This window comes from Caenorhabditis remanei, chromosome III (assembly GCF_010183535.1).
Source record: "Caenorhabditis remanei strain PX506 chromosome III, whole genome shotgun sequence".
In the NCBI taxonomy this organism is placed as follows: domain Eukaryota; kingdom Metazoa; phylum Nematoda; class Chromadorea; order Rhabditida; family Rhabditidae; genus Caenorhabditis; species Caenorhabditis remanei.
In genome coordinates, this window is record NC_071330.1 from 10,104,290 (window position 1) to 10,127,632 (window position 23,343).

Genomic DNA, 23,343 nt, shown 5'->3' on the forward strand with positions numbered 1-23,343 from the left:
TCCCTCCGTCCCCAACGTATCATCTCATTTCGGGTGGCGATCAACTTCTGCCGGAGGCACACCGTGTTCTCCCGTGTTGGCTCAACTTGTGCGTGTTTTACATCTATTTCTTCTTCATTTCTTGCTCCCGGGGCCTCCCTACTCATCTAGTTGTCACCACCGGATCTCTCTCTCTCACTTCCTTGCTTCTATCGATAGGAGACAGCCCTCCCATTGCCTCCTATCAACTGGATTATGATCTTCTGCAGTAGTTGACGAGGACAAATCGAGACAACCAACTCCTTTTTCGATGGCCCGACCGTTCATATTTGTTATCCTTCTTTCTGCACAACTTTGTCTACACGTCGTCTTGTGTCAGGATGAGTAAGTATTCTTTTTTCAATTTGCAGAATTCAAGCTCTGACATTATGTCTAGGAGTCCCAAATTCTCTTTGATTTTTGTAGAATACCTAAAACAAATTTTGATCTGAATTTTTGTAGCTGACATTTTTATCTATCCATAAGTCAACTCGGTAATAGAATTTCACCTTCAGAATGACATTGTAGTGAATCAAACGATTACCATCTAGAGATGATCTGAACATCAAATACGCTCTAGGTTTATTCTAAATACCCTGCAAATTAGTAATCATGTTACGATCTGTGATTCCGTGACACACTCACAAAGGGCGTATGTTCACTCGGAGATATTTGAGATGGACTCTATTCAAAACTCAATTCTGAATGTGAACAGAGCAGAGAAAATAGGAAAATAATTTCAGTTTGAAGCCATTATCTTTAAGTTTTCATTTCAAAGTCTTTCTCATAAATTTATGCTTTCAAAAGTTTTTAGACATGTGAAATAAATTTACATGGAGTTTTCAAAAAAGGACCAGAAGAGTAATGCTTCCAAAATAGCACTAGAAAATTTTATTACATTTTTCAAACTTCAAATGATATACTTTTTCCAAAAAACCACTTCTAAAGCTTATAAAACTTGTTTCTAAAATTGAGTTTTCTCCCAAAAGTTCTTCTTCTTCAGACATATTTGTAAAATAGAAAATAAAAAAAGAACATGTATCTCTTTTTCTCAAAAAGAATCCATTACATCCACCACCAACGCGTCATCAAATCCAATTTCCGCCAACTGACATTGCACAGAAATTGTCAATTTCACGTTCGTTTCTCCGTTTTTGTAACACCTTTTCTGCCATTTCCCTGACACAAAAAAATGATGGCGGTGGTAGTCGAAATTCAATTTGAACAAATAAGAAGAAGAAGAAAACTGGGAGAGCTCTCGATTCGGTTGAATGCAAAAAAGAAAGAAAAGAGAAGAAGTTTGCACTATTTCTCTCTCAATTCATTTCATTTTGCAGGGACTCACACATCAATACTTCACTTCTTTCAACAGTTCTTGATAGATTAACGAATCGAACAACTTATGACAAGAGGTTACGACCCAGGTGAATAGAAAAATGAGATGGATGTAGTTACAAAAAGAAATATTTAGGTACGGAGAGAAACCGGTTGATGTAGGAATCACGATACACGTCTCTTCAATTTCAGCAGTTTCAGAAGTAGACATGGTAAGGCGAAGTCTGAGATAGAAGAAGTTGATTAAACAAGATGAATGATGTTGGCAAGACTTTAAAAAAACTTGAAAGGATTATTATGACTTAAAGAACAAAGAAGCAGACTTGATGTACACTTTGAAGCCAGATATAATAGTTCAGATATTACTTTTTGTAGGTATACAGAGCTGCGCAAAACTCTAAAGAAAGCTACAACAGTTTAAACATAAAAAATTAAATTTTCAGTGGAAAACCTTTTCTGAGCTAGCTCTTGTTGAATCAATTAGATCCCGATTTTAAGTATTAATGTGAAGTTTTGATGGCCCCACAACGAAAAATTTTATATGTCTCCGGAAAACTCGCATAAAAAATGTCAGTGTTTTACAATTTGTTTTAAATTTGATTTGACTATCTGAATCTCTGTTGTCTTTTTCTCTATTGTTGTAGAACCAAGCATGAGGAAATTGTACACTACACAAATTTCAGAAAAAAAACACAAACAACCCCATTTAGTGGTGTTTAAAATTAAAAACTTCCTGACTGTCGTGATAGACTAAAGTATAGAATGGCAGACTGAATATCCGGAATGGGGGATCCTCTTGACTCATCTGCAAGTACTTATTTTCTCAATCATAAATCTCTTTTTTCAGGATTTCACACTAGACTTCTACATGCGTCAAACGTGGCAAGATCCTCGTCTAGCATTCGGAAGTCTTGACTTGGGCCTCTCGAAAGAAATCGATTCGCTTACTGTAGGCGTGGATTATCTTGATAAACTTTGGAAACCAGATACATTCTTTCCAAACGAGAAAAAATCATTCTTTCACTTGGCAACAACTCACAATTCTTTTCTTAGAATTGACAGTGATGGAACGGTTTATACTAGTCAAAGGTAAGAAAAAGAGAGAAAAAAGAAATAAATTTTAGAATAATCTCTTAGTGGCTCACAATCAGATAGCGTACTCCCTTTCTCTCTATCATTTCTCTAATACCACCCATTCAAGGAGCAGTACGAAAAAAAGAGAAACGGACCGGCCAGGATTAGATGATGTTTCATTTTTACGGCCTTTTTACGAGCAAATGTGTAGAAGAAAGAGAAATGGTCAAAGGGATTATAATGGTTTATGAATGATTTCATGAAAGTTGCGATGTGTTCTGGTTTGAAGAGAAATAAGAAGGGAATGTATTGAAAAGGAATGTTGGGAATTGGGAGATTTGACATAAAGAAACAAATCCTAAATTCAAAGAATTGATCAAATGACTTCAATATTTGATTTCATGTTAACACTGATGAGTTTTAGTGAAGTTTATTTAAGGACAGATTCGGTGTCAGAAAATAACACATAGCAATAACTTTTACGTTTTAGATAAGATTTTGGGAGTTTTGTTCTCAAGCGTTTTGTCTTTTCAGTGAAAAGAACTACAAAAAATGAATTGCGATTCAAATGCATCATTTCACCAACCAATTCCCGATATTTTCAGATTAACAGTAACAGCAACATGTCCAATGGATCTGAAGCTTTTTCCAATGGATTCACAACATTGTAAACTGGAAATTGAGAGCTGTAAGTCATGTCCAAGGGACATTTTTTATCTCGAGTGTGTTTTTCAACCTAGTCGTGGGGTAGGCGTGCCGTTTGTAGCCAGAGAATCATTAAAAAAGGGTCGATTGCACATCTTCTTATCATCTCTCCTCTTCATCCTCTCCAAATATTTTTTCTCTGAAAATGTTTCAATTGAATAAAGAAAAGAAACATCATCATCATCTGATTTATTCTCAATCCATTCCCATGTCTCTATTGTTTGTTTTTTCCTCTTATTGTCCCTTCCCTTCAATTGTAATTTTATTCTCTAGAAGAATCCACTCATTTTGATTTGAATATCGGAATCAGTTATAATACAGGTGAGTTTAATTTCTGTATTGCACGTTCGGAATTCACATAATCATTCTAATTTCGTTGCTTGCATATTTTTCGGTTCATGCTAATACTATCCAATTTGTTTTTTTTTGCGAAATTATCAGTGGAGCATACTTGCATCCTTTCAAAAACTACAGTAACCATATGGAATCTTGTTGTAATCCTAATTCGTTTCGTGTCTTTATCGTTAACCCATCGCAAGGAAAGGCAGTTTTTTGTTACTCATATTTTGAAATAATGGACACAAGAGTTTCCATTAATTAACCACCCGAAGCGCATGTTCATATTTTTAAAACCAAAAAATGAGTGCGCTTGCCGATACTCTAACCGACTTATGTGGTGGGTGACGCGTCGCTTTGCGTGCTTTCAGACGGCTACAGTATCCTGGACATTGTATACGTATCGCATGAGAAGAAGTCCGTGTCCACAGAGTCCTATGAACTACCACAATTCGTTCTTCAATCCATCAAAGTGGTCAATCAAACACAGAAACTCAGTTCTGGTAAGAGAGATTCCAGATGAGAAGAGTTCCGATCTGATTCCAACTTTTCCAGGAGAATATTCTCGCCTCTGCTGGTTTTTCTTGTTCAAACGAAACATCGGATTCTACATTATTCAAATCTATCTCCCATCCGTTCTGATTGTTGTCATTTCCTGGGTCTCTTTTTGGTTGAGTCGTGATGCCACTCCAGCTCGTGTTGCTCTCGGAGTAACCACTGTGCTCACAATGACAACTCTGATGACAATGACAAATGTTCGTTCCTGTTAAGTTGTTCAACTTCTAATCTCAATAAATTCAGAGTTCCATGCCGAAAGTGTCGTATGTGAAGAGTATAGATATATTTCTAGGTGAGTCAGTTGATTTCATTGGGAGAAGAAAAATAGAAAGGAGGTCAAGATTTCTGATCCTCCCAAATCAATTATCATGTCTTCTTCTCACCTTTTCTTTATTGCGTGGGGGTCCCTCTCTCTTTATTCCATTGGTATATGTAGAGAGTCCAATGCGACAAATTGTTGCAATTCGTGTCGACACATCCATCTCTATCTGTTTTATCACCCATCCCTCCTAACACTTGTTTCACACAAGCCTGGGGTCTCTATCATCTCCTTTAGCTACTTTCCCCAGAGATATCTTTTGTTTTTTGGAGTCGCAGAGTGTTGTCATCAATCTATTGACTGGCAAATTGCCGGCAAATATTACGTCAAATTGGAAGAGAAAAAAGATAGTAAAGTGGAAGAGAAAGGGACACGGAAAACGCAGATTTCTGTGTGTGTCGATGACATGTGCTCGGATTTGTTGCCAACTAAAAACGCACATGTCACCACACACTGACGACATACCAATAAAACCTAACGATTGAACTGAACTGAAGAGGGACTGAAATCTGGAAACAGTAGTGTGAAATTTCAAGTCATAAATCTACAGTAGTCGCGATAAAAGTGGGCGGGGCTTATAGGGAAAGTCTACTGTGGAAATCAAGGCATTTTACGATCACAGTAAATATTGTAGATGATCATGCTTCAATTTAATCAACTTCTTATTTCAGGTGTGTGTTTCATGATGGTGTTCTGTTCCCTTCTAGAGTATGCTGCGGTTGGATATATAAGCAAAAGAATGAAGCTTGTTCGAGCTAGAAAAGAATCCAGGTATCTCTGATTATTCCGTTGGTTTCCCCTCTACTGTGCACCCTAATAATTTCAGAATGCTAACTCCACTTCCACATCTCGAACCACCTCCAAAACGGACAGTTTCAGTTCCATCTTACTTCAACAACACCACGTATCGTCCATTTTATTCTTCCACAGACCGAACTTCTAATTTATATATTCCGGAGTCACAACGTACAATTATATTTGCAGTATGTGGACTAACAGTGTCTCTCTCTATGCATGTTTCTATTTACAGAATGAAGATGCAGTGCCTAACGAATTGACTCCGATGCTTGGACGGAGTAACTCACAAGCATCTGTATTTCTGTATCAGAGTGAGATATTTATGAATGAATTGATTGAAGACCAATCCGGTCAATTTCAGCTGCAATTATACCAGATGATGACTTCGGAAGATTCTGGAGATGGCTCCGCCCATCGAATATCGACAAGTACTCACGATCTTTGTTTCCTTCTGTAACCGAGCACTCCTCTTTTCACACATTGTACCGTCCGTCTCTTTTCAGATTTTCGTTCTTTTCAATGTTGGCTATTGGGCTTATTTCATACGTCTCAGTCAGATCGAAGAGCAACAACGGAACAGTCAAATTCTTTAAATCTTCTTCCTTTTGATCCCTTGTTCAAAGTTTCAAAACGTTTCAAAGTTCTCTCGTTTCATTGTAAACCACCACACACCTTTTCTTTGCATATCTGAATTTCTCGATGGCCGGCCTAACCCACTTAGAACAATTTATATATTAAAAAGAGAAAAAAAGAGAAAGAGTTCTTAGAAAGAACGGATTTCCAGATGGGTATCAAACAAAAGATATCGACTACTATTGGGGAAAGAAACGAACGGATTTGGAGACAACTGCTGTCAAATTCGATACATTTCAATTGCCACAATTCCAGCCAACTCTTTATTTTGTGAACACGACAAAGGCTGAAACTTCATCAGGTGAGATTTTGATCTGTTATGAAGACTCAACATGTTCAAAATCTCAATTTCAGGAAAATACGTTCGTCTTGCTCTGGAAGTAATTTTGGTTCGAAACATGGGATTCTATACAATGAATATCGTGATACCATCTATTCTAATCGTCACAATTTCATGGGTTTCCTTCTGGTTGAATCGAGAAGCTTCACCTGCTCGTGTTGGTCTTGGAGTGACAACTGTGCTGACAATGACAACTCTTATCACGACAACCAACAACTCGATGCCAAAAGTATCTTATGTGAAAGGATTGGATGTGTTCCTCAATTTTTGGTAAGGTCATTTTTCTTCTAATGAGAAGATACGTGCTACCGTAGTTACAGTAACTCAACAAGTTTGAAATATGTTAATTTATTTTAAATTCTTCAGTTTCGTGATGGTATTTGCTTCCCTTCTGGAATACGCCATTGTCTCTTACATGAACAAAAGATTGGTTCTTCGCCGTGAAAAACGAAGGAAAGCAGCAGAACAACAACAAAGAAATGAGATGCCAATGTTCAATGCGAGTCCGAAAGCAGCTAATAACAATGTGAGTCAGATCTCAAATAGCTTCTTCTTTCACTAACCATTCAGACAGTTCTTTTATATTTTTAACCTTTTTATAGTCATACGAAATGACATTAATGTCGCAAAATTCGACACCTGCCAAGAGCTATGTACAGGTACTTGTAATAGCTTGTTCAGGCCAATCCCGCCTTGTAAATGTCGTGTTGTAAATCAATAAAAGAAGCACTTTTAGAAGAAAGATAAAGTTATTCAGAGTGTGTGTGTTCCACGCTTTTTAAGCACAGAGTGTGGTGTCCCACAGTAGACTGCTATCATTACGGAAAGAATGAAATGTACTGATCAATTCCATTTTCAGGCTGATTTGTACTTTGCTGGTCACAATTCTTCTATGGTCAGTTACTTCCCACCAGAAGGAAATCAAAAGTAAAGCTTTTCAAAATTTCAGAACCCATTAATGGAAATTCCTGAAAACTGTGACTGTCGGACGATTCCAATGATGCAACATCCTCGTCTAGTCACAGATGGAGCACATACTTTATGGCCAGCTCCGTTTGCAAGACCGAAGAAAGTAAGCACCAAATAAATTATCTTTCCTATTCTGCGGGTTACTGTAGATTTCGAATAATAATTTTTGTCTCAATTCAGCAAAAATCTAAATCTTCAGGCATCAAAAACATGCTGTCAGCGGTGGACACCTGCAAAAATAGACAAACTGAGTCGATATTGTTTTCCACTTTCTTTCTCTATCTTCAATGGTCTGTCATTTTTCTCTATCCTTCACCATCTTAATTATTGTTTTTTCATTTCAGTAGTCTACTGGTTGTACATGAAATATCTAAGTCTAAACTCCTCGGACAAAATCCAGGAAAACGACAAATGGCAGCACATCCACTGGTGAACAGTTGATATAAAACTCTCCTTCCTGCCATTCCATCCATCAAAACCAAACTATTTCACTTTTCTCACTCTTTTCTCGCCTTTCTCGTTGTTACCTTCCCAGTGCAATCGGCTTGTCTCGCCCGGTTCTCGCTTTTGCATGGTTTGCAGTGTACTCTCTTCTCAACTTCCAGAATATTCATGATGACGTCAACATCATCTATTCCACATCATCAACATCATCAAACTTTGTGATTTTCTCTGTGTGCAAGCTTACTCCCAAATCCTTCCAAACAACTCCCTCGCATGTCATGTATTTTCCAATTTTCTCTCATTCTGATCATCCCCGTTTTGTCCCAACAATTCTCCCATTTCTGTATATAACTCTTCATTCTTTTTTCTCTCATGTACAACTTTTGTCCGGTGTGTGACATTTCTTTAAATAGTGCCATTGAACTGTCTCGAGTATTGTTGTTCGTTTTTGCCAATATGAAACTAGTCGTAATTATGTTGCCTTTGCTCATAGAATAGATGCTTCCACGTGTATGTAGAGGGGGAAATCAATCAATAAATCAGGATAATTCAGATGCATATTCAACGGCCGAAATTGAATACAACTGGTGTACTTCGAAGGAGCCGAATTGTGCAACAGCGGTGAAAGCCGACGAAAACATCGAATTGTCGAGCTATCAGTTTACTAAAATCTGCCAAAAACGGACACTTGCCAGCACTTCATCGGGTTCGTTTGCTCGATCCAAATCTTTATTCAATTCTAATTCGTTTCAGGGACTTACTCTCGTCTACGGGTCAGTTTCATATTTGATCGCGACAGCGGCTTTTACTTTCTTCAAATATTTTTTCCTGCCAGTCTTGTCGTTGTTCTTTCATGGGTAAGATTCAACGGCCTCTTCATTTATTCTAACTTCCCATCTCTTTTAGATCTCATTCTGGATCAATCGTGACTCGGCGCCATCTCGTACTCTTATCGGCACAATGACTGTGCTCACTGAGACTCATCTGATGACTGGAACGAATCGTCGTTTACCTCCAGTTGCTTATGTTAAAGCAGTTGATGTTTTCCTTGGCTTCTGTTATTTGTTGGTTATTTTAGCATTGATTGAGTATGCGTGTGTTGCATATTCCAAGAAGAAGAACGAAGATCGTCGTAGAAGAGAAAAGAAGATGGAGCACAAACCGGCTCCACCTACTCCTGATATTCTACACGGTAACATGAGATTTTGAATTTTTAAATATTTTTCTTATTTCCAGACGTTCGATTGGCGGAATGTACATGTAATGCAGCTCCTACTTCAATCATTGCTGTTATCAAACAACCGAATCGTTTTTGTGTCAGTCACAGTCACATTGACATTGTCAGTCGTGCTGCATTTCCTCTTGTGGTCAGAGTCCTCAATTTAGGTTACTGTTCATTCAATTCTTATTTTCAGTTTATTGTATTCAACATCGTCTTCTGGTTGATGCTTCTCTATAAATCAAAGCGTCTTCCATATATCAGTGAGCACGAAGGCGACCGTTGCGAAGCTCCAGACCTTCATTAATCTCGATCCTCTTCCCTTTTCTCTTGAATATCTCTTTCAAAACGCCTTTTGATTGGTTCAGTACGGATTCTTAGCTAATGCACAGATGCCTTTTTTGCTCAATAAATATATTTTAATTATCCTTTGTTTATCACAATATTCCAAAAAAAAGAAAAAAACAGAAGAATATACAGTTGTCATCAAACTGAAACACTTCCAAAACGGAAAGTTGTTCACACCATTGAAATATGGATGAGATTGTGTTAATATGGAAGTCTTGAAATCGGTAATATCATGAAAACATTTTATTTTCTGAAGAATAACAAATTTCTATAATCAACCTCCATGAAGTGTTGATACAAAAGTGATAGTGTCTCCAGCTTCGATTACGGTATCATACTCGGATAGCAATCCCGTGTCTGTATCGTTGATTAATGTGATGACTCCATGTGCAACTTCACTTGCATCATCGTTTAGCAACATGTTTATCCTGTGAACATCGGTGACAAGGTTGTCGCGAACAAATTTGAGAACGTCGCGGAGTGTTGATTCTGGAAATTATTTTTTACAGCACCGAGAATTTTGAACGACGAGGGAACTAAAAGCGACTAAATCTGATTACCAGAATAGAGACAATAAAATGGATTAAAAACGAGCCGAAGAGGGTTCTTCTTGGATGCTTGCAATATAAATTTTGAAGGTCGAAAAGATAAACGTAAATATCCGACACTAACTGGGGGTTATGCAAACGCGCCCCGTTGCACCACCCACACACCCATATTTTTAATTATCAAAAAAATCCCACACATAGGGAGCTGCCGCACCCTCTTGTTTCAGTGCCTCGGTGGCTCAGTGGATGAGGGTGCGGCTGGTAGTCAGTAGGTTGTGGGTTCGAACCTATGCTATCGGAATTTTTTTGTTGATATTTTTAAACATTAACTCTCAGTTCTTCAGTAAGTTAGGAACATTTTTTCTGCTTTTAAAGCCTGTCGGATGTCTTTGGTAATTATTATTTCGAGAGATTTTCACTTTGTGCCTTTATTGAAGTTTCTTCTAAAATTTTTGATATTTTCTTGTTGTTTTTTTCTATACATGCAGGATTTCTGACCCAGTGTGAACTGGTTACGAAACTTGGGGGACTTTAGCTTTATAATTCTATAAATATAGTCAAAAAATTTAAATTTCGCGCCTGTTTTTAGAGTTCAAAAGAGCGTGTTTGCATAACCCCCAGTTAGTGTCGGATATTTACGTTAGTGTAGGTCGAAATAAAAATACATTTCATTAAAAGCCATACCTTCTGGAATCTGAACTTTTTGAACTTTCGCTTTTACCAAGAACTCTGCTCCACCAGAAAAATCTATTGTAACTGGGATTGTACTGCTCATCTGGAAAATTGAAAGTTTTTCGAACAAAAAAGATTTAAAGATGGAACCATTTTCAGTGTTAGCCTTTTCAATATGGATCGACGCGGAGTTTCTGGTAAAATCGAAAATCCTTTTGGGGCTCAATCTGAAAATTGGTCTACACGGTGTTCCAAACAGCGAATCCAGTTCAGCCTATCGGTTACTGACGCGTTTTACGTGCAGCCCGCGAAGCTTCCCGCGTGAATAATTATTGTGATCTCTAAAAATTTTTTGATCTAAAATTCACGTGGGAACGCTTTTTTGACACATGAAGCACGTTTTGAGCTTTTTTGGCTTAAAAAAAGCTTTTAACGAAAATCCAAAACGACCATCTGATAGGAAATGTTGTTTGCTTCATTTTAAGCTATCATTTGTTAATTTTGGTTGTCTGGAAATGCCGCTACGGCTCAGAATGTAGTTTTCAGGAAAAACGGTGTTTTCGGAGCAAAAGTATAACAATTTCCGACAGAAATTTTTCAAATTGTGCTCAAATGATAGGTATTGAGCCAATCTATCAGACTGTCGTTGCAGAAATTGAGAAAAATTCGAAACAAAAGCACACAGTCATTCAAAGTGATAATGCGCACAACAGACATAGCTGGCGCGCTTCCCGTTTTTTAAAGTTTTGTGTCGCCTCCCTTTAAATTCTACAGTAACCCGAAATTCAATTAATTGAGCATGCGAGCAAAATTGCCGAGTTCTATGATAAAACGAGTGAATTCGTCGAAAAAAAAGGTGTAGAAGTGAATAGGTGCCCATCAAACCATGATATACCGCTTTTCAACGCCAAAAAGTCAGTTTTATTTTTTTTTGAAGAAACAAAAAACTCTCGAATTTTCAATAAAAAATGCATTTCTCCTGCTAATTAAGTATTTCCAGTTGCCGTTATGCTATTTTGAATCCTTTCAAGTACTTCTAGACCGAAAAATTAACAAAAAACTGAATTTTTTGAAAAAAGTTGAACTTAAAAATTGATTCAATAATTCCAGTTCTGAATATTATAACACGTATTTAGGCTTAAAATGTTCGCAACAGTCATCTTCATAAATGTTACTTAACGAGAACAAATGAAATCGCTCCAATTTTTCGTATTTCTTCTGAAAATGGCAAAAAATGGTTTTTTTAGTTGATTTTCTTAAAAGTCTTTCAACTCTCTTATTTTTCGACAATGTGAGAGAAGGTTACACTTAAACGATGTATTTTTGTCCGCAGAACATTTGTTACTTCTTTTGAACCAGCGAAAATGCTGAAATTTCGAGAAATCGGTGTATAATCGGTTTTAAGCTGAAAAACGAGAATCGCGCCAGCGATCGTCGCAATCGCGCTCTGTCGCGGATTATCACTTTGAAGGACTGTGAAGCACAAGAGCCGAAAAACAGCATTTTCAGTGCAAAAAATAATTTTTAATTTTTGTAATTTGCAAATGCGCTCTAATGAGAAAAATCGTGAAAAATTCCATTTCGCTGTTTGGAATACCGTGGTCTAGAAGAAGTTTTTCGCAAAAAAGAGTTAAAAGTAGGGGTTTGTCATGCGAAATTCCCTTTTTTGAGAATAACTTATTCCAGACCGATTTTCAGATTTAACCCCATGAGGATTTTCGATTTTACCAGAAATTCTACGTCGATCCGTAACGAAAAATTTAACATTTTGGAAATGGGTCCATTAAAAAAAAGAAAATCTCTCTTTAAAAAAAGAAAAAGAAGACTTGTCCGTGAGGAGTACACGGGCAGATGCAACAAACCTGCTTGATTGACACGTATAAGAGTTTGGAGACGGCAGAGAACCTCTGTTCATGACGTGTTCTCTAAAAAAGAACGTTGCTATTCTATGCTTTTTCCACTATGAATAACTTTTGCGTCTGAATAAAAATAAGACAAGAACTATTTAAATACCTATTTTTCAGAATGACATCAAACCTATCGTCGGCGGACCTGTTTGGAGGTCTCAGCGATAGCGATAGCAGTGATAACGAGGACCGAATCGAAAATGAAAGAGCATCTGCAACTGTGTTTCAAGATTTAGAAATGAGGTAATCGTAGTTCAAGCAAATTACGTTTCCTGAAATTCTACACAGCTGCAGCAGTGAAGAAGAATTGGGTCATGAAGATACACAGCCAATGGAACTTTCTCCAAGTCCGGAGTCAATATCGCTCGAAGAGTATCGTTACAACAGAGTAGAATAAGATTTATTATTCTGAAATTGAAGTTGTTATATTCCAGAATGAATCGAACCGCTCTGAAAATGGATATTCAACCAGTTTTCTCTCCGCTTCCACTTCTTCCAGTCATTCATCGTACTATGAACATACAGGAATCCCGAACACTTCAATTGAAATGATCGGTGAAAATGCAGAGGTATCTTTTTAATGTAAGCTAAAGTAATTAGAATTGGTCTTAAAGAACTCAGTCGACAATCAGGATAGACGTAACATAGAAGACCCCATTCCTGACTCCACAGAAGAGATAAAAGTCGAAGAATCAGCGATCCCACCGCCAATTCATCAGATTCAAGTGCAACGCCATGAGGCTCTTCAAAAAGCGAATGCGCCATCACACTTCATGATGTCGAAACCTTCTGATTCTTTCACACAAAGGAAATTTCCAACTAGAAATAATTCATCACTCACAGATGAGGTTTGTCTTTTCTCTAGAGCATTTGAAAAATGAATATTTTAGGAACTAGAGGAAAAATTACTAGCCGAGAAAATCAAAGAGCAAGAGATTTTATCAGATATAGTTCTGATTGCTAATTTTTCAACCGAACAGCTGGATCGATATGCTGCGTTCAGAAGGTATGAGTAGTTGAAAAAACTCAAAGTAGAAAACCCAACAAACACAACATATTTACAGGTCCAAGTTCAATAAGCCAGCTGTCAAAAACATTATCGCGCAAGCTACAGGAAGTGCCGTAAGCGATCCTCTCGCGTTGGCTGTTGGTGGTCTTGCAAAGGTTAGTGAATTTCTTTGATAGAAATCCCCGGAACGCATGCAATTTGTAGTTGTTTGTTGGTGAACTAGTGGAAGAAGCTGTGGAATTACGTGATGCATCTAACGAAGAGAACAGACCAGTCCAACCACATCACATTATAGCTGCATTTAATAAGCTCAATCAGGATGGAAAACTATGGCCTCCGTATGGAAAGAAGTTTTAAATAGACGGTTTCCTTGTTTTTACTTGTTCTTTGTTTTTCTATGTTTTTCACCTGTGTCATTTTTGAATAAATCGGTATACGGTTCTTGTTAAATCACTCGTTTTTATCACTATGACTAAAATGTTCACAACATACTAAACTATTTTCTTTCACCGATTATCCCTGATTATTCAAAAATCTAAATAGATGTCCGAGCATCATGTTAACCTTCCTGCTCCACAATTTTCCACATATGCTACTGTCATCGATCCTCCAAAGCAAGTTACAGCTACACATCCAGATGAAATGGTAATTTACTTAAACGCATTGGTAGATAAGAATTATTTAAGGTCACTCCAACTCAATCAACTCAAAACCCTCCTTCACAAGATGTGAGTCCTACCGTGTCATCGACACCAGTGCGTGTACCGTATCCATCAGCACCACCTGCAGCTTCTTCTGTATCTCCCCCAGTTCCGACACCTTCAGCGTCTATTCCAAAGAAAATGGCTCTGGCTCCGCCGTCGAACAAGACTTATAAACTGAAACGAACTTTCAAGGTTTTCTTTCCCTCCTTTTTATTTCTCTAGTTCAATTTTTCAGGTTATCATAGTAGGTAACGCGGCAGTTGGTAAAACATGTCTATCTTTCCGATTTTGTTGTGGTCGATTCCCTGAACACACTGAAGCAACGATCGGTGTAGACTTCAGAGAGAGAAGTTGTGTTATTGAGAATGAGCTTCTCCGAGTGCAATTGTGGGATACAGCGGGACAAGAACGTTATCGGCAATCTATTGTGGCTCACTATTACCGAAATGTCAACGCTGTTGTGTTTGTTTATGATGTTACATGGTACGGTAACCTTCTATTGATGCATTCGCAAGTCTTATTGAATAATTTTCAGTCGTGAGTCGTTCAACGATCTAGCTTTGTGGATCAAAGAATGTGAAAAACATGGATTGGTTAGCGATAGTGAGGTAAGAACTTTTTCACAACAAGCTAGATAATTTTTTCATCTAATAAACTTATTGCTTTATTTTCAGGTTCCTCGAATTCTGATAGGCAACAAATGCGACGTGGAATGTCAAAATCGAGTTTCTACTGATGAAGCACAGGTGAATCACTCCACAAAAGGGTAGCTCGTAATTTTATTTTTGTTTCAGATGTTTGCCGACAGAAATAACATGGCATTGTTTGAAACGTCTGCTAAAGCTGCCTCTGAAGCTGATCACGTCGAATCCATCTTTCTGACACTTCTCCATAAACTTCAGCAGAGCAAACCAATGCATGTACAATCACAAGATGAAAGGCAGCAAAAAGAGCAGGAACGGTTAATTCTGAAGGCGAACGAAACTGGAAACGTCGAAGAAGAAGGCTTCTGTTGCTGACCTTCAAACGGGATTTCAATGGGTTTTAATACATTTCCCCTAACATTTTCCTTATTCGCAGAAACTTTAAAATTCTGTTTCTACTAACTGACAAATTTCAATTTCTGGGTTACTCGTGTGTTTGTGAAAATGTTTTTTTAATGTATATCATTTATTGCCTTTTCTCAACATTAATATTTTATTCGATCGCAAATTTTCAATAAATTAAACTGTGATAATTGTAATAGCACCAATCGGCAAAATGAAAGAACTTGGCAGGAGGGGGTGGGGGAGTTAGTGTATGATATTGTCACGGTGGAAGTAAGGAAATTGAAAAGAAAAAAGAGGAAGGAGTTCCAGAAGGCACAACTTACCTTGTAAAAAATAAATTATGATTTGAAAAAGAGTCCCTGAGAGGTTTGTGGTAAATGAAATAAAATGAAGAAACTAGCGCCTTTGTTGTCCATAAACTGGTCCTGGATAGAACATATAAGGAGATGGCTGCACGTAAGGACGCCATTGAGCTCCTTCATCGTAATGGAATGCCTGTGGACGTGGATTCGATGAACCTGATGGATGATTTTGACGACGCATACTTCCTGGTTGTTGTCGACGTGGAGATGTTGAGCGAGATGATGTTACTACTCTCTGAAAAACAGAAAATGGAAAATTTTGAAAACGTGGAATATCGAAAGTACCGGACTCGGAAGATCCTCATAAATTTCACTATCTCTACTAACTGCTCTTCTCTGTCGACGTCTTCTAGATTCTCGGTCTCTTCTTGGTGTTCCATCAGTTTCAGATGCTCCCGATTCACTATGTCTTCGATGTCTTCTAGATTCTCTCTTCAATTCTCCTCTTGATGAATATTCCGTTTGTCCATATATTGAGTTGACTGGTGGAGCAGCAATAGCAAGATAATGCGGTGGAGGAGCATTCATGAGGGGTTTCGGTACTGTATAAGTGTATGATGGATGATGATAAAGACCTTCTGGATGGATTGCACGTCCTCCTGTTGGAATATAATATATTGAAGATTCATCATCCATATCACAGCATAGTTCAGCACAATTCAATGAGGTGCACGAGAAACCGAAACGTTCAGAGAATGCGACCATCAAGCTGAAATTCACAAAACTGGAAATGCAAAATACCGAAATGAGGTAGTTACTTTGGCAAGAAGAAAAGATAATTGATAAGAGATGCAGCTGCATTGAGTACAATAATTTTGCAAAGATGGTAGACAACTGGAACATCAACATAAAGAAGTGGGAGGAACGTAATGACTGGAACAATGCAAGCAAGAAGAACTGGGACAAGAGTAGCCTGTAAATTGAATGGTAATGGGAGGACAAATGAGAACAGAAGTGTACCTGGAAAGTGTATTGAATTCTCACTCCTGCACGAATTTGTGATTTTCCAGACATTGAATAACTATAACAGAATGCCATTACAATGACACAAGTCAACGCATTTCCAGCCAGAGCCATCGTAAGAGTGACGATATTCATGGGAACAGACCAGAAATATGCGTATCCAACTGTTTCGACGAGTACTGTAAATTCAGAGAATTAGAAAGTCTTAATATGAAAAAAGATTAATACCTGCTATAGAAGTAACTAATAGGAGAACAGTAAGAGCTGGTTGACCGAGAAGAAGCAATGAAAGAATGAACAACATGAGGATAGCCACTCCAAATGCAACCATTCCAGAAGTACAAACACTGATATCATGACGAAGAGACATTGAAGATGGAATATCAACAGAAAGTGGAATTCCCTTCGTAGCAGCCTTCTTCAGAATTGTATCCACAAATGCTGCTCTGAAAATTGAATTCTGTTAGTAAAATTTCCAAAAAATAGTTTTTCTATCTATTCAGAAAAGAAAGACAAACCTCTCAGAGAATCCTTTTGCAGTTAGCTCCAAATACATTCTCGATTTAATAATTTGAGTTTGGAAACGATCCATCACAATATCCGAAGTGTATTTTCTATATGTTTCTGATGGAAGAAAAACGAGATTGACGACTGGCACGAAAGTATCCTGAAAGAAAGAAAAAAGAGAGAATATAATATTTTCTCTTCTCCATGGAGACGTTCAACGCACCGGATTCACATCGTAAATGCTCGCTTTTTCGAATTTCGCGAATTCGGCAAGCCAGTTGACAGCTCTCGTGGCATATCCTTCCGCCTGCAAAGAAATGTATTGAGATCTCTTCACATGAAAAAGAGCTTACAATTGCAAAGTCCATAATATCGAAAATATTGTTTTGAACATTATGATCGTGGTATTCAATGTTGCTTTCAATTGTCAATTCAATGAATTGAGTTGTTTTTCCGAATTGTTCTCTGTATTGTTCGATGAATGTTTTCTCCGATGATCCGGATGGAAGGAAATATTCTTCTTTGATGTCAATTCTGAAGTAAACTTCTGCAATTAGATAGTTTCCTTTTCATGAACTTACCCAGTATTATAGAATCCGTAGATGGCAAAGAACACATAGGCGGTGCACAAAACAAGAATTGGATAGCGGATTTTTGGGCTGATAACGAATGCTCCGATGGCTCTTGAAGCACATGGACGAGAATCAAGAAGACGATCATGAAGAGAGAAAAGAGACGCAGAATCGAAAGAAGCAAGTTGTGGAGCAGTGAAATGAGTATCTCCTGTCTTGAAAATTTGATACCATTTGACGCCGCGAGCTTCACGACTTCCACCAATGAACACGAAGACAGAGATGAAACTGAAATAGAGAAAACAGATGAAAAAGATCAACAGAAAAGAAACAAACCAAACAGTGAAGACTAGAAGAATAGCAACAGAAGAGGCAATACCAAGGAACGATGAAACCATATGTCCATTCTGAATGGCAGCTCCCATTGCAACTGTAATTATTATAATATAGTGAAGGACAGATCTAGAGTAACTAACGGAATGTCAGGACAATGACAACTGCACTAGCAGCAATTCCTGGAGCATCGTGGGCCAAAATGAACGCAATTTTTTCAGTTGGATGGACGGCTGCAGATGAATATCGAGACCAGCTCAAGTGTAATTGGAATAACCAGAGAAGACCGATTCCTGAGAATGATTAGAGTATAAATTAACGGTTTTGGAAAAAGTTTTCAAGTGCAAATACAGTAATCTTGGGCGATTTGAGGTGGTGGGACAAGAAATTCGTTTGATTAAGTGTTGTATGATTATCAGGAGGAATCATGGGTGGATGCTCATAGTTGCAAAAGCATTACCTGCTGCGGAAAAGCCAATAAAGTCTATTAAAAAAAGAACTCTTACCTACAAGTTCTTGGGGAGTGGCTGAAGATTCTCTTTGAATACGTTTTTTTGTTGTTCGGTGTAAAAAAAACATTTGATAAAAAACGGAATTTCACTTTCGGAGAGCGCCAAACCAAAAAACAAACAGCATTATAATATTCTTTGTTGGATTCCATATTTATCATAACAGTGTTCGAACAAACATTCGTGGGTATGAAAACTTCAAGCTTTCTCGAAATAAAAATACTTTTTAGATTTTTCAAATTGACATATGAGAATGATTTCATGTCATAAAATCTAAATTACACTCGTATAAAATAAGACGGAATTCGCTTTCCCTTTCCTATGAAAATAGAGAAAAATATAGTTATATGAAATGAGAGATGGCTCGTTAAAAGTCAGAAAATACGATAATTGGTCTCGGATTGCGATTCTCAAGATCTCTCATTTTAGGGCATTTCTGAAGAGGGAAGAAACAAAGAAGACGTTGTTATGGAGTCATAGAATATTCAAAAAAGGAGAATAACTTACCAATTGTTACAAAACAAATTGGATAAACCAATGGATCAACTGGAAGATTTCTGTAGAATTGCATTGAAAAACCTGCAAAAAAAGAAGTGATTTTACTAAGAAGAAGGAAAAGAAAAAAACGAAAAGAACTGGGGACATGGATTATATTTCAAAATTTTCAAGATTTGGAATCCAAATTTAGGAATAATTGTTGTGAAGGGCTTCTTTTATCTCATAAACTTCATTCCGTCATACCTGTGATTGAAACGGCGGAAATTGTGATGAATATCATGATACCAAGACATGGCTTCGACTGAAAATAACACAGAAAAGGATGTAAATTCTGAATAAGATTACTGTACCTTGTATGCATTAGCACCAAACGAACAGATGAGACAGAAAACGAATAGAATGATGAGACAGAATTGAAGACACCTGAAAGGAAAATAAATAGTGGGTGCAGAAGACCCTAGGGCTCATTGAGCAAAAAGGATTTCCCGTCTTCTCAATATTACATTTTTGACCACTGACTTTTGATAATGAGCATAAAAGTAGTATTCGAAGAACAGATGAAGACGTCAATTCAATGCGTCAGAATGTTTTAGTTACGTTTTTTTATTGCATACGGAAGTTAGTTGGATTGATTTCACATTTTTGAAATTGTGCGCACGTCAAAAGTGCGGGTACGGATTTGGTACGCCCACAATTCTTACCAATACTGGTCCTTCAGTGACGAAACGACAGCATCTTTGAATGTTTCTGGAGACCACGACATCAAAGAAATATTTGGAGCAGTGGTGAGTCTCGTCTGAAACTCAGAAATTCCTCTTTAATACCATCAAACCAACAATTAAAATACCTGTTCCTCGAAATGTCTGTGCCATGAATTATGCTCTTTTCCAGTCAAATCATTCTTCAATTCGAAATTCATCAAAAGTGAAGACGCCTTCGAAATAGCTCCATCTGTATCTGTTTCAACTCCTCCAATTGATGCACCAAGATAGACACGTGTCAGATTAGTTGAGTCCTTGCTCATACTCACAAATGTTTCTGGATAAGTGAGTGCAACTTGTGGACTTTTCTTGATAATTCTATCAACCATATCTTTATCAGTTTCACATTCCAATGAGCATTGATTCATAAATTCTCTCTTCTCAACTGGAAAATGATCTAATTTCTTCTTGAGAGCAGTGTAGGCTAAAACTGCATCTTTTCTTAGGATTGTATCTCTTGACGTCCTGAAAACATTTCTCATTTTTTTCTCTTTTTCCACCACTTACATTGTCTTAAGAAGCACTGCAAAACGGTTGTTGTCTCGCCATTTCATACATGAAAATGCCGGATTTGAAGAATTAAACTCTTGGTTTTTGGTTGTAATTCCAATTCCATTTGAGATTACATCACTATCAGAACCGAGAAGATGATTGAATGGAAGGTCGATATAAATTTGTTCTCTGTGAATACTAGGCAGAATGAAAGAACTCGCAAAGCAGAAAAGAGCTACGAGTATTGAGAACATCTTTTGGTTTGCAATAAACTTTCCGAGTGTCCAGAATGTTCGACGGAATATTGCTTCAGCGAATCGAAACGCTCTGATTCTGTAGACACCTTGCGTATATGCACCAACTGGTTGTTTCACTGTCGATAAATCTATTTGTTGAACATATGTAGCCATTTGCATTTCATTCGTGATCCTTCGCACCTGCAAGTTTTGAATATTTAAAATCGGTCTTATTTTAGGATTGCAGTTTCAGATGAAGTTGATCACGACAGACGAACAGTTCGGCAATAAATTAATTTTTATATCAGTTTTAGTTCAATGAACTAAATATTCGTCAATACGTGGAAAACTCAAAAATGAGAGCATTAGACAATCCGTCACGTCGTGACATAGTCAAATTTTCCAACTGAAAACTGCATGAACGAGAACATTATTTATCAGAACTGTATTTGTCTACTGTATCTACAAGCTGTAACTTTTAACATCAAGCCTTACCAATGCTTTTTCAGCTTTCCGATCTCTCCGATCCAAAGTTGTCGTCGTTGATGGAGGCTCTTCTACATAACTCGTTCGTTCTCCAAGTGTTGGATGAGTTGTTGTATTCAGATTATTCTCTTCTTTCTTCATTTCGTCTTCTTTAACTCTCTTTTCTTCTAATTCTCTTCTCTCTTTTTCCATGCGTTCTTTTTGTTTTTTCTCTTTTTCTTCTCTCTGAACAATTAATCAAGTTTCTCTGTTTTTAAAATTTATTTGTGTTTACTTTCAGAGTTGAGACTCTAGTTGGTTCTCTAACTGGAGCAGCTACTGTAGATGTCGACGAATAATTATTGTTTGAGCTTGTTCTTGGCTCTTCTTCGTCTGCACTGCTCTCCGGTGGAGGTACTGATGGAGGTGGAACTGACTGAAATCAACTTGATCATTCTCTGTGAAATGATTTATTATGTCAAATATTGTTTCATCGTGATTGATATGATAAGCTAGCTTCTATAACTAACACTTGTATTATTTCATTTTTCCTTCTTATTCCCCTCGTTTTGTACCGCCTATCATCTAGATAACGAACAGTTATAAAAGAGGGAAAGAATAGTGTGAGAGACACTGATTAAATGATCTTGACCCCATTTAAAAGGAGTGAGGAGGAACAGTGATAAACAGATGGGCGACGGGAGACAGAAGAGAGAGAATAGATCAAATTGAGAAGGTTGAGAAATTGGACGAAAGTTTTGAAACTTTTCCGAAATATATATATATATATATATATATCGGATGATAGAAGAAGAGGAAGAGATCATATCAACGGGAAGTTCAGTTTCGTTTCTCATTCAGAACAATCGAAAAGTGGAATGAAATAAATAAAGAAAAAGATCAAAAAAAGACCGAACATTTTACGGTATTAATTGAGTCTGGGCATCTAATGACTCGGGTTTTATAGGCTCTTTTCAAATCATAAGGCAAGCAGCAACGGGTACTTTCAATTGTGAAACACCTATTACTTTAAAAAAGGAATTTCCCTTTTAATATTGTGATTTCAGAATCAAAATAGGAAGATCTAGTTGCACTAGGAAATAATTTATTGTCAGAAGACGAAATTAAACCAAAAATGGTCAAATTAAAAAAGGGCAAATAAAAATTGATACAAAACGTTTTAGATGATTGAAGTTATAAATCAGGTAGTTCTTACGAATCTAGGTAAAATTTGGACAAGACGGAGTGTGAGGAAACAATGTTACTATATCCGAAACATTGCGAAGAGATACGAGATGAAACCCTACATTTAAGAAATTTCAAGGCTACTGATGAGATAAAAAGGTATATTTTATCATACTGTCACTAATAATTTCAGTTCAAAATCTCTTTAAAAGCGAACTTTGTTAACAAAAGAATGGGTAGATCACCAGCTACTTCAACAACTTGTTAATTGAAATGAGATCTCGGAACGAAGAAAATTAGAGCAATCAGGCGGAGTGACACAACGGGATATGTTGTGTTAGAAGGAGTAGAAAAAGGAAACGATGAAAAAAGAAACAACACGTTTTGGACAGAATAAGGTGTCATCATCCATTCCTCTCTTTTCTTTCTGTTCCTTTTCTCTAGATTTTGCCCTTTTTCAAACCATATCGCATGGTCTAAACCAGCTAGAAAAAGAAACGAAAAGAAAGTGCAAAACGGTGGTGAATGGATACAGAAAAAGAAAGAGAGAGAGAGAGTGGATATGATAGTGGTGACACGGGGAAACTGACGATAAAAAAACAAGAAGTGAAGAAAAGTGGAAAACGACCGGACGGATTCAATGACTGTAGACGGAAAAAAAGATGGAAAAGAGGCGGAGTTATCGTGGGAATAGGAAATGGACTCCCGAGTTTTTTTTTATTCGGATAGTGTGGGGAAAAGAAAAAAGGAAAAAGAAGTTATTTGACGAGTTTGAAAAGTGTTTAAAAACAACATTCGATGTGATTAGGAAAGGGTAAATTGGCAAGTTCATGGTAAGTTGAACACTTGATTCAGACAAAATAAGAAACTGCAATAAATCTGAAGTCTAAAATATCTGAGACCGCATTTTCGGAGATTTTATTTTGAAAAAACACAACCTTTTTAAATCGCATTTTCCTCCTTTTATACAGAGTAAAATTTTAATTTATAGAACTCTTTCCATTTATATTTCATTTCAAACTATCTATTTTCTCACAACAAAAATAGAAGATAATGCTCTATCTATAAAATTACATCATTCAAAAAATTAAAAGATAACTAACCGGTGCTGATCCTGTGGAAGTTTTTCTCTGAAACCTGATTGCGGCTGGACTTTGTCGGGATACGTGATCAGGCCCCAAGGCACCAGAGGCGCCAAAGTAAGAGGACATTTCCTGGAAAAATGACTGATTGCGGGGAGGCTTTTGAAGATGGAGGACACTGAAGGAGGGGATGGGAGGAGGTAAATGAATTATTTGAATGTTCCCATGCAGATATAACAGAAAAAGGTGGGAACGACGGGTAAATGGAGAAAAGATAAGGAGGTAGATGATTCATAAAATCAGAAAAATAAAGTGACTGTGAAGGTGAATGATATCGAACAAATGTCTAGGGGAAAAAAAGAAGGTAAACAGTAAAATTTGCCACGTCGTCAA

The 23,343-nt window shown here is 37.2% G+C and overlaps 6 protein-coding genes across 6 annotated transcripts; 4 read left to right on the forward strand and 2 right to left on the reverse strand.

The window, feature by feature from the left end:
- Window positions 1–289: 289 nt before the first annotated feature.
- On the forward strand, window positions 290–7,518 carry GCK72_010455 (uncharacterized protein; the record flags this gene model as incomplete). The annotated part of the gene is made up of 19 exons (XM_053727876.1): window positions 290–363; window positions 1,356–1,442; window positions 1,490–1,565; window positions 2,201–2,442; window positions 3,033–3,115; window positions 3,840–3,971; window positions 4,024–4,223; window positions 4,270–4,318; window positions 5,017–5,116; window positions 5,172–5,328; window positions 5,376–5,454; window positions 5,505–5,630; window positions 5,928–6,077; window positions 6,131–6,386; window positions 6,483–6,642; window positions 6,976–7,011; window positions 7,066–7,188; window positions 7,285–7,375; window positions 7,430–7,518. The coding sequence occupies 19 exons, from the start codon at window positions 290–292 to the stop codon at window positions 7,516–7,518; spliced, it is 2,310 nt and encodes a 769-aa protein (XP_053587453.1).
- Window positions 7,519–8,027: 509 nt separating this feature from the next.
- Window positions 8,028–9,055, forward strand: GCK72_010456 (uncharacterized protein; the record flags this gene model as incomplete). Its single annotated transcript, XM_003111025.2, has 5 exons — window positions 8,028–8,235; window positions 8,283–8,386; window positions 8,436–8,721; window positions 8,766–8,896; window positions 8,945–9,055. The coding sequence occupies 5 exons, from the start codon at window positions 8,028–8,030 to the stop codon at window positions 9,053–9,055; spliced, it is 840 nt and encodes a 279-aa protein (XP_003111073.1).
- A 315-nt stretch (window positions 9,056–9,370) lies between these two features.
- On the reverse strand, window positions 9,371–13,485 carry GCK72_010457 (uncharacterized protein; the record flags this gene model as incomplete). The annotated part of the gene is made up of 6 exons (XM_003110913.2): window positions 9,371–9,585; window positions 10,329–10,419; window positions 12,179–12,241; window positions 12,369–12,435; window positions 12,491–12,631; window positions 13,286–13,485. The coding sequence occupies 6 exons, from the start codon at window positions 13,483–13,485 to the stop codon at window positions 9,371–9,373; spliced, it is 777 nt and encodes a 258-aa protein (XP_003110961.2).
- On the forward strand, window positions 12,342–13,589 carry GCK72_010458 (uncharacterized protein; the record flags this gene model as incomplete). Its single annotated transcript, XM_053727877.1, has 7 exons — window positions 12,342–12,466; window positions 12,512–12,611; window positions 12,658–12,792; window positions 12,838–13,071; window positions 13,114–13,229; window positions 13,288–13,387; window positions 13,437–13,589. 7 exons carry the CDS (start codon window positions 12,342–12,344, stop codon window positions 13,587–13,589), a joined length of 963 nt encoding a protein of 320 aa, XP_053587454.1.
- A 186-nt stretch (window positions 13,590–13,775) lies between these two features.
- GCK72_010459 (uncharacterized protein) lies at window positions 13,776–14,955 on the forward strand (the record flags this gene model as incomplete). The annotated part of the gene is made up of 6 exons (XM_053727878.1): window positions 13,776–13,850; window positions 13,919–14,128; window positions 14,172–14,419; window positions 14,472–14,544; window positions 14,611–14,682; window positions 14,731–14,955. The coding sequence occupies 6 exons, from the start codon at window positions 13,776–13,778 to the stop codon at window positions 14,953–14,955; spliced, it is 903 nt and encodes a 300-aa protein (XP_053587455.1).
- Window positions 14,956–15,381: 426 nt separating this feature from the next.
- GCK72_010460 (uncharacterized protein) lies at window positions 15,382–23,079 on the reverse strand (the record flags this gene model as incomplete). Its single annotated transcript, XM_053727879.1, has 20 exons — window positions 15,382–15,582; window positions 15,633–16,056; window positions 16,106–16,260; window positions 16,308–16,489; window positions 16,539–16,756; window positions 16,829–16,977; window positions 17,041–17,124; window positions 17,171–17,351; window positions 17,399–17,677; window positions 17,726–17,819; window positions 17,866–18,015; window positions 18,739–18,810; window positions 18,973–19,030; window positions 19,080–19,152; window positions 19,431–19,525; window positions 19,577–19,955; window positions 19,998–20,419; window positions 20,714–20,929; window positions 20,979–21,119; window positions 22,972–23,079. 20 exons carry the CDS (start codon window positions 23,077–23,079, stop codon window positions 15,382–15,384), a joined length of 3,681 nt encoding a protein of 1,226 aa, XP_053587456.1.
- Between the last annotated feature and the right edge of the window lie 264 nt (window positions 23,080–23,343).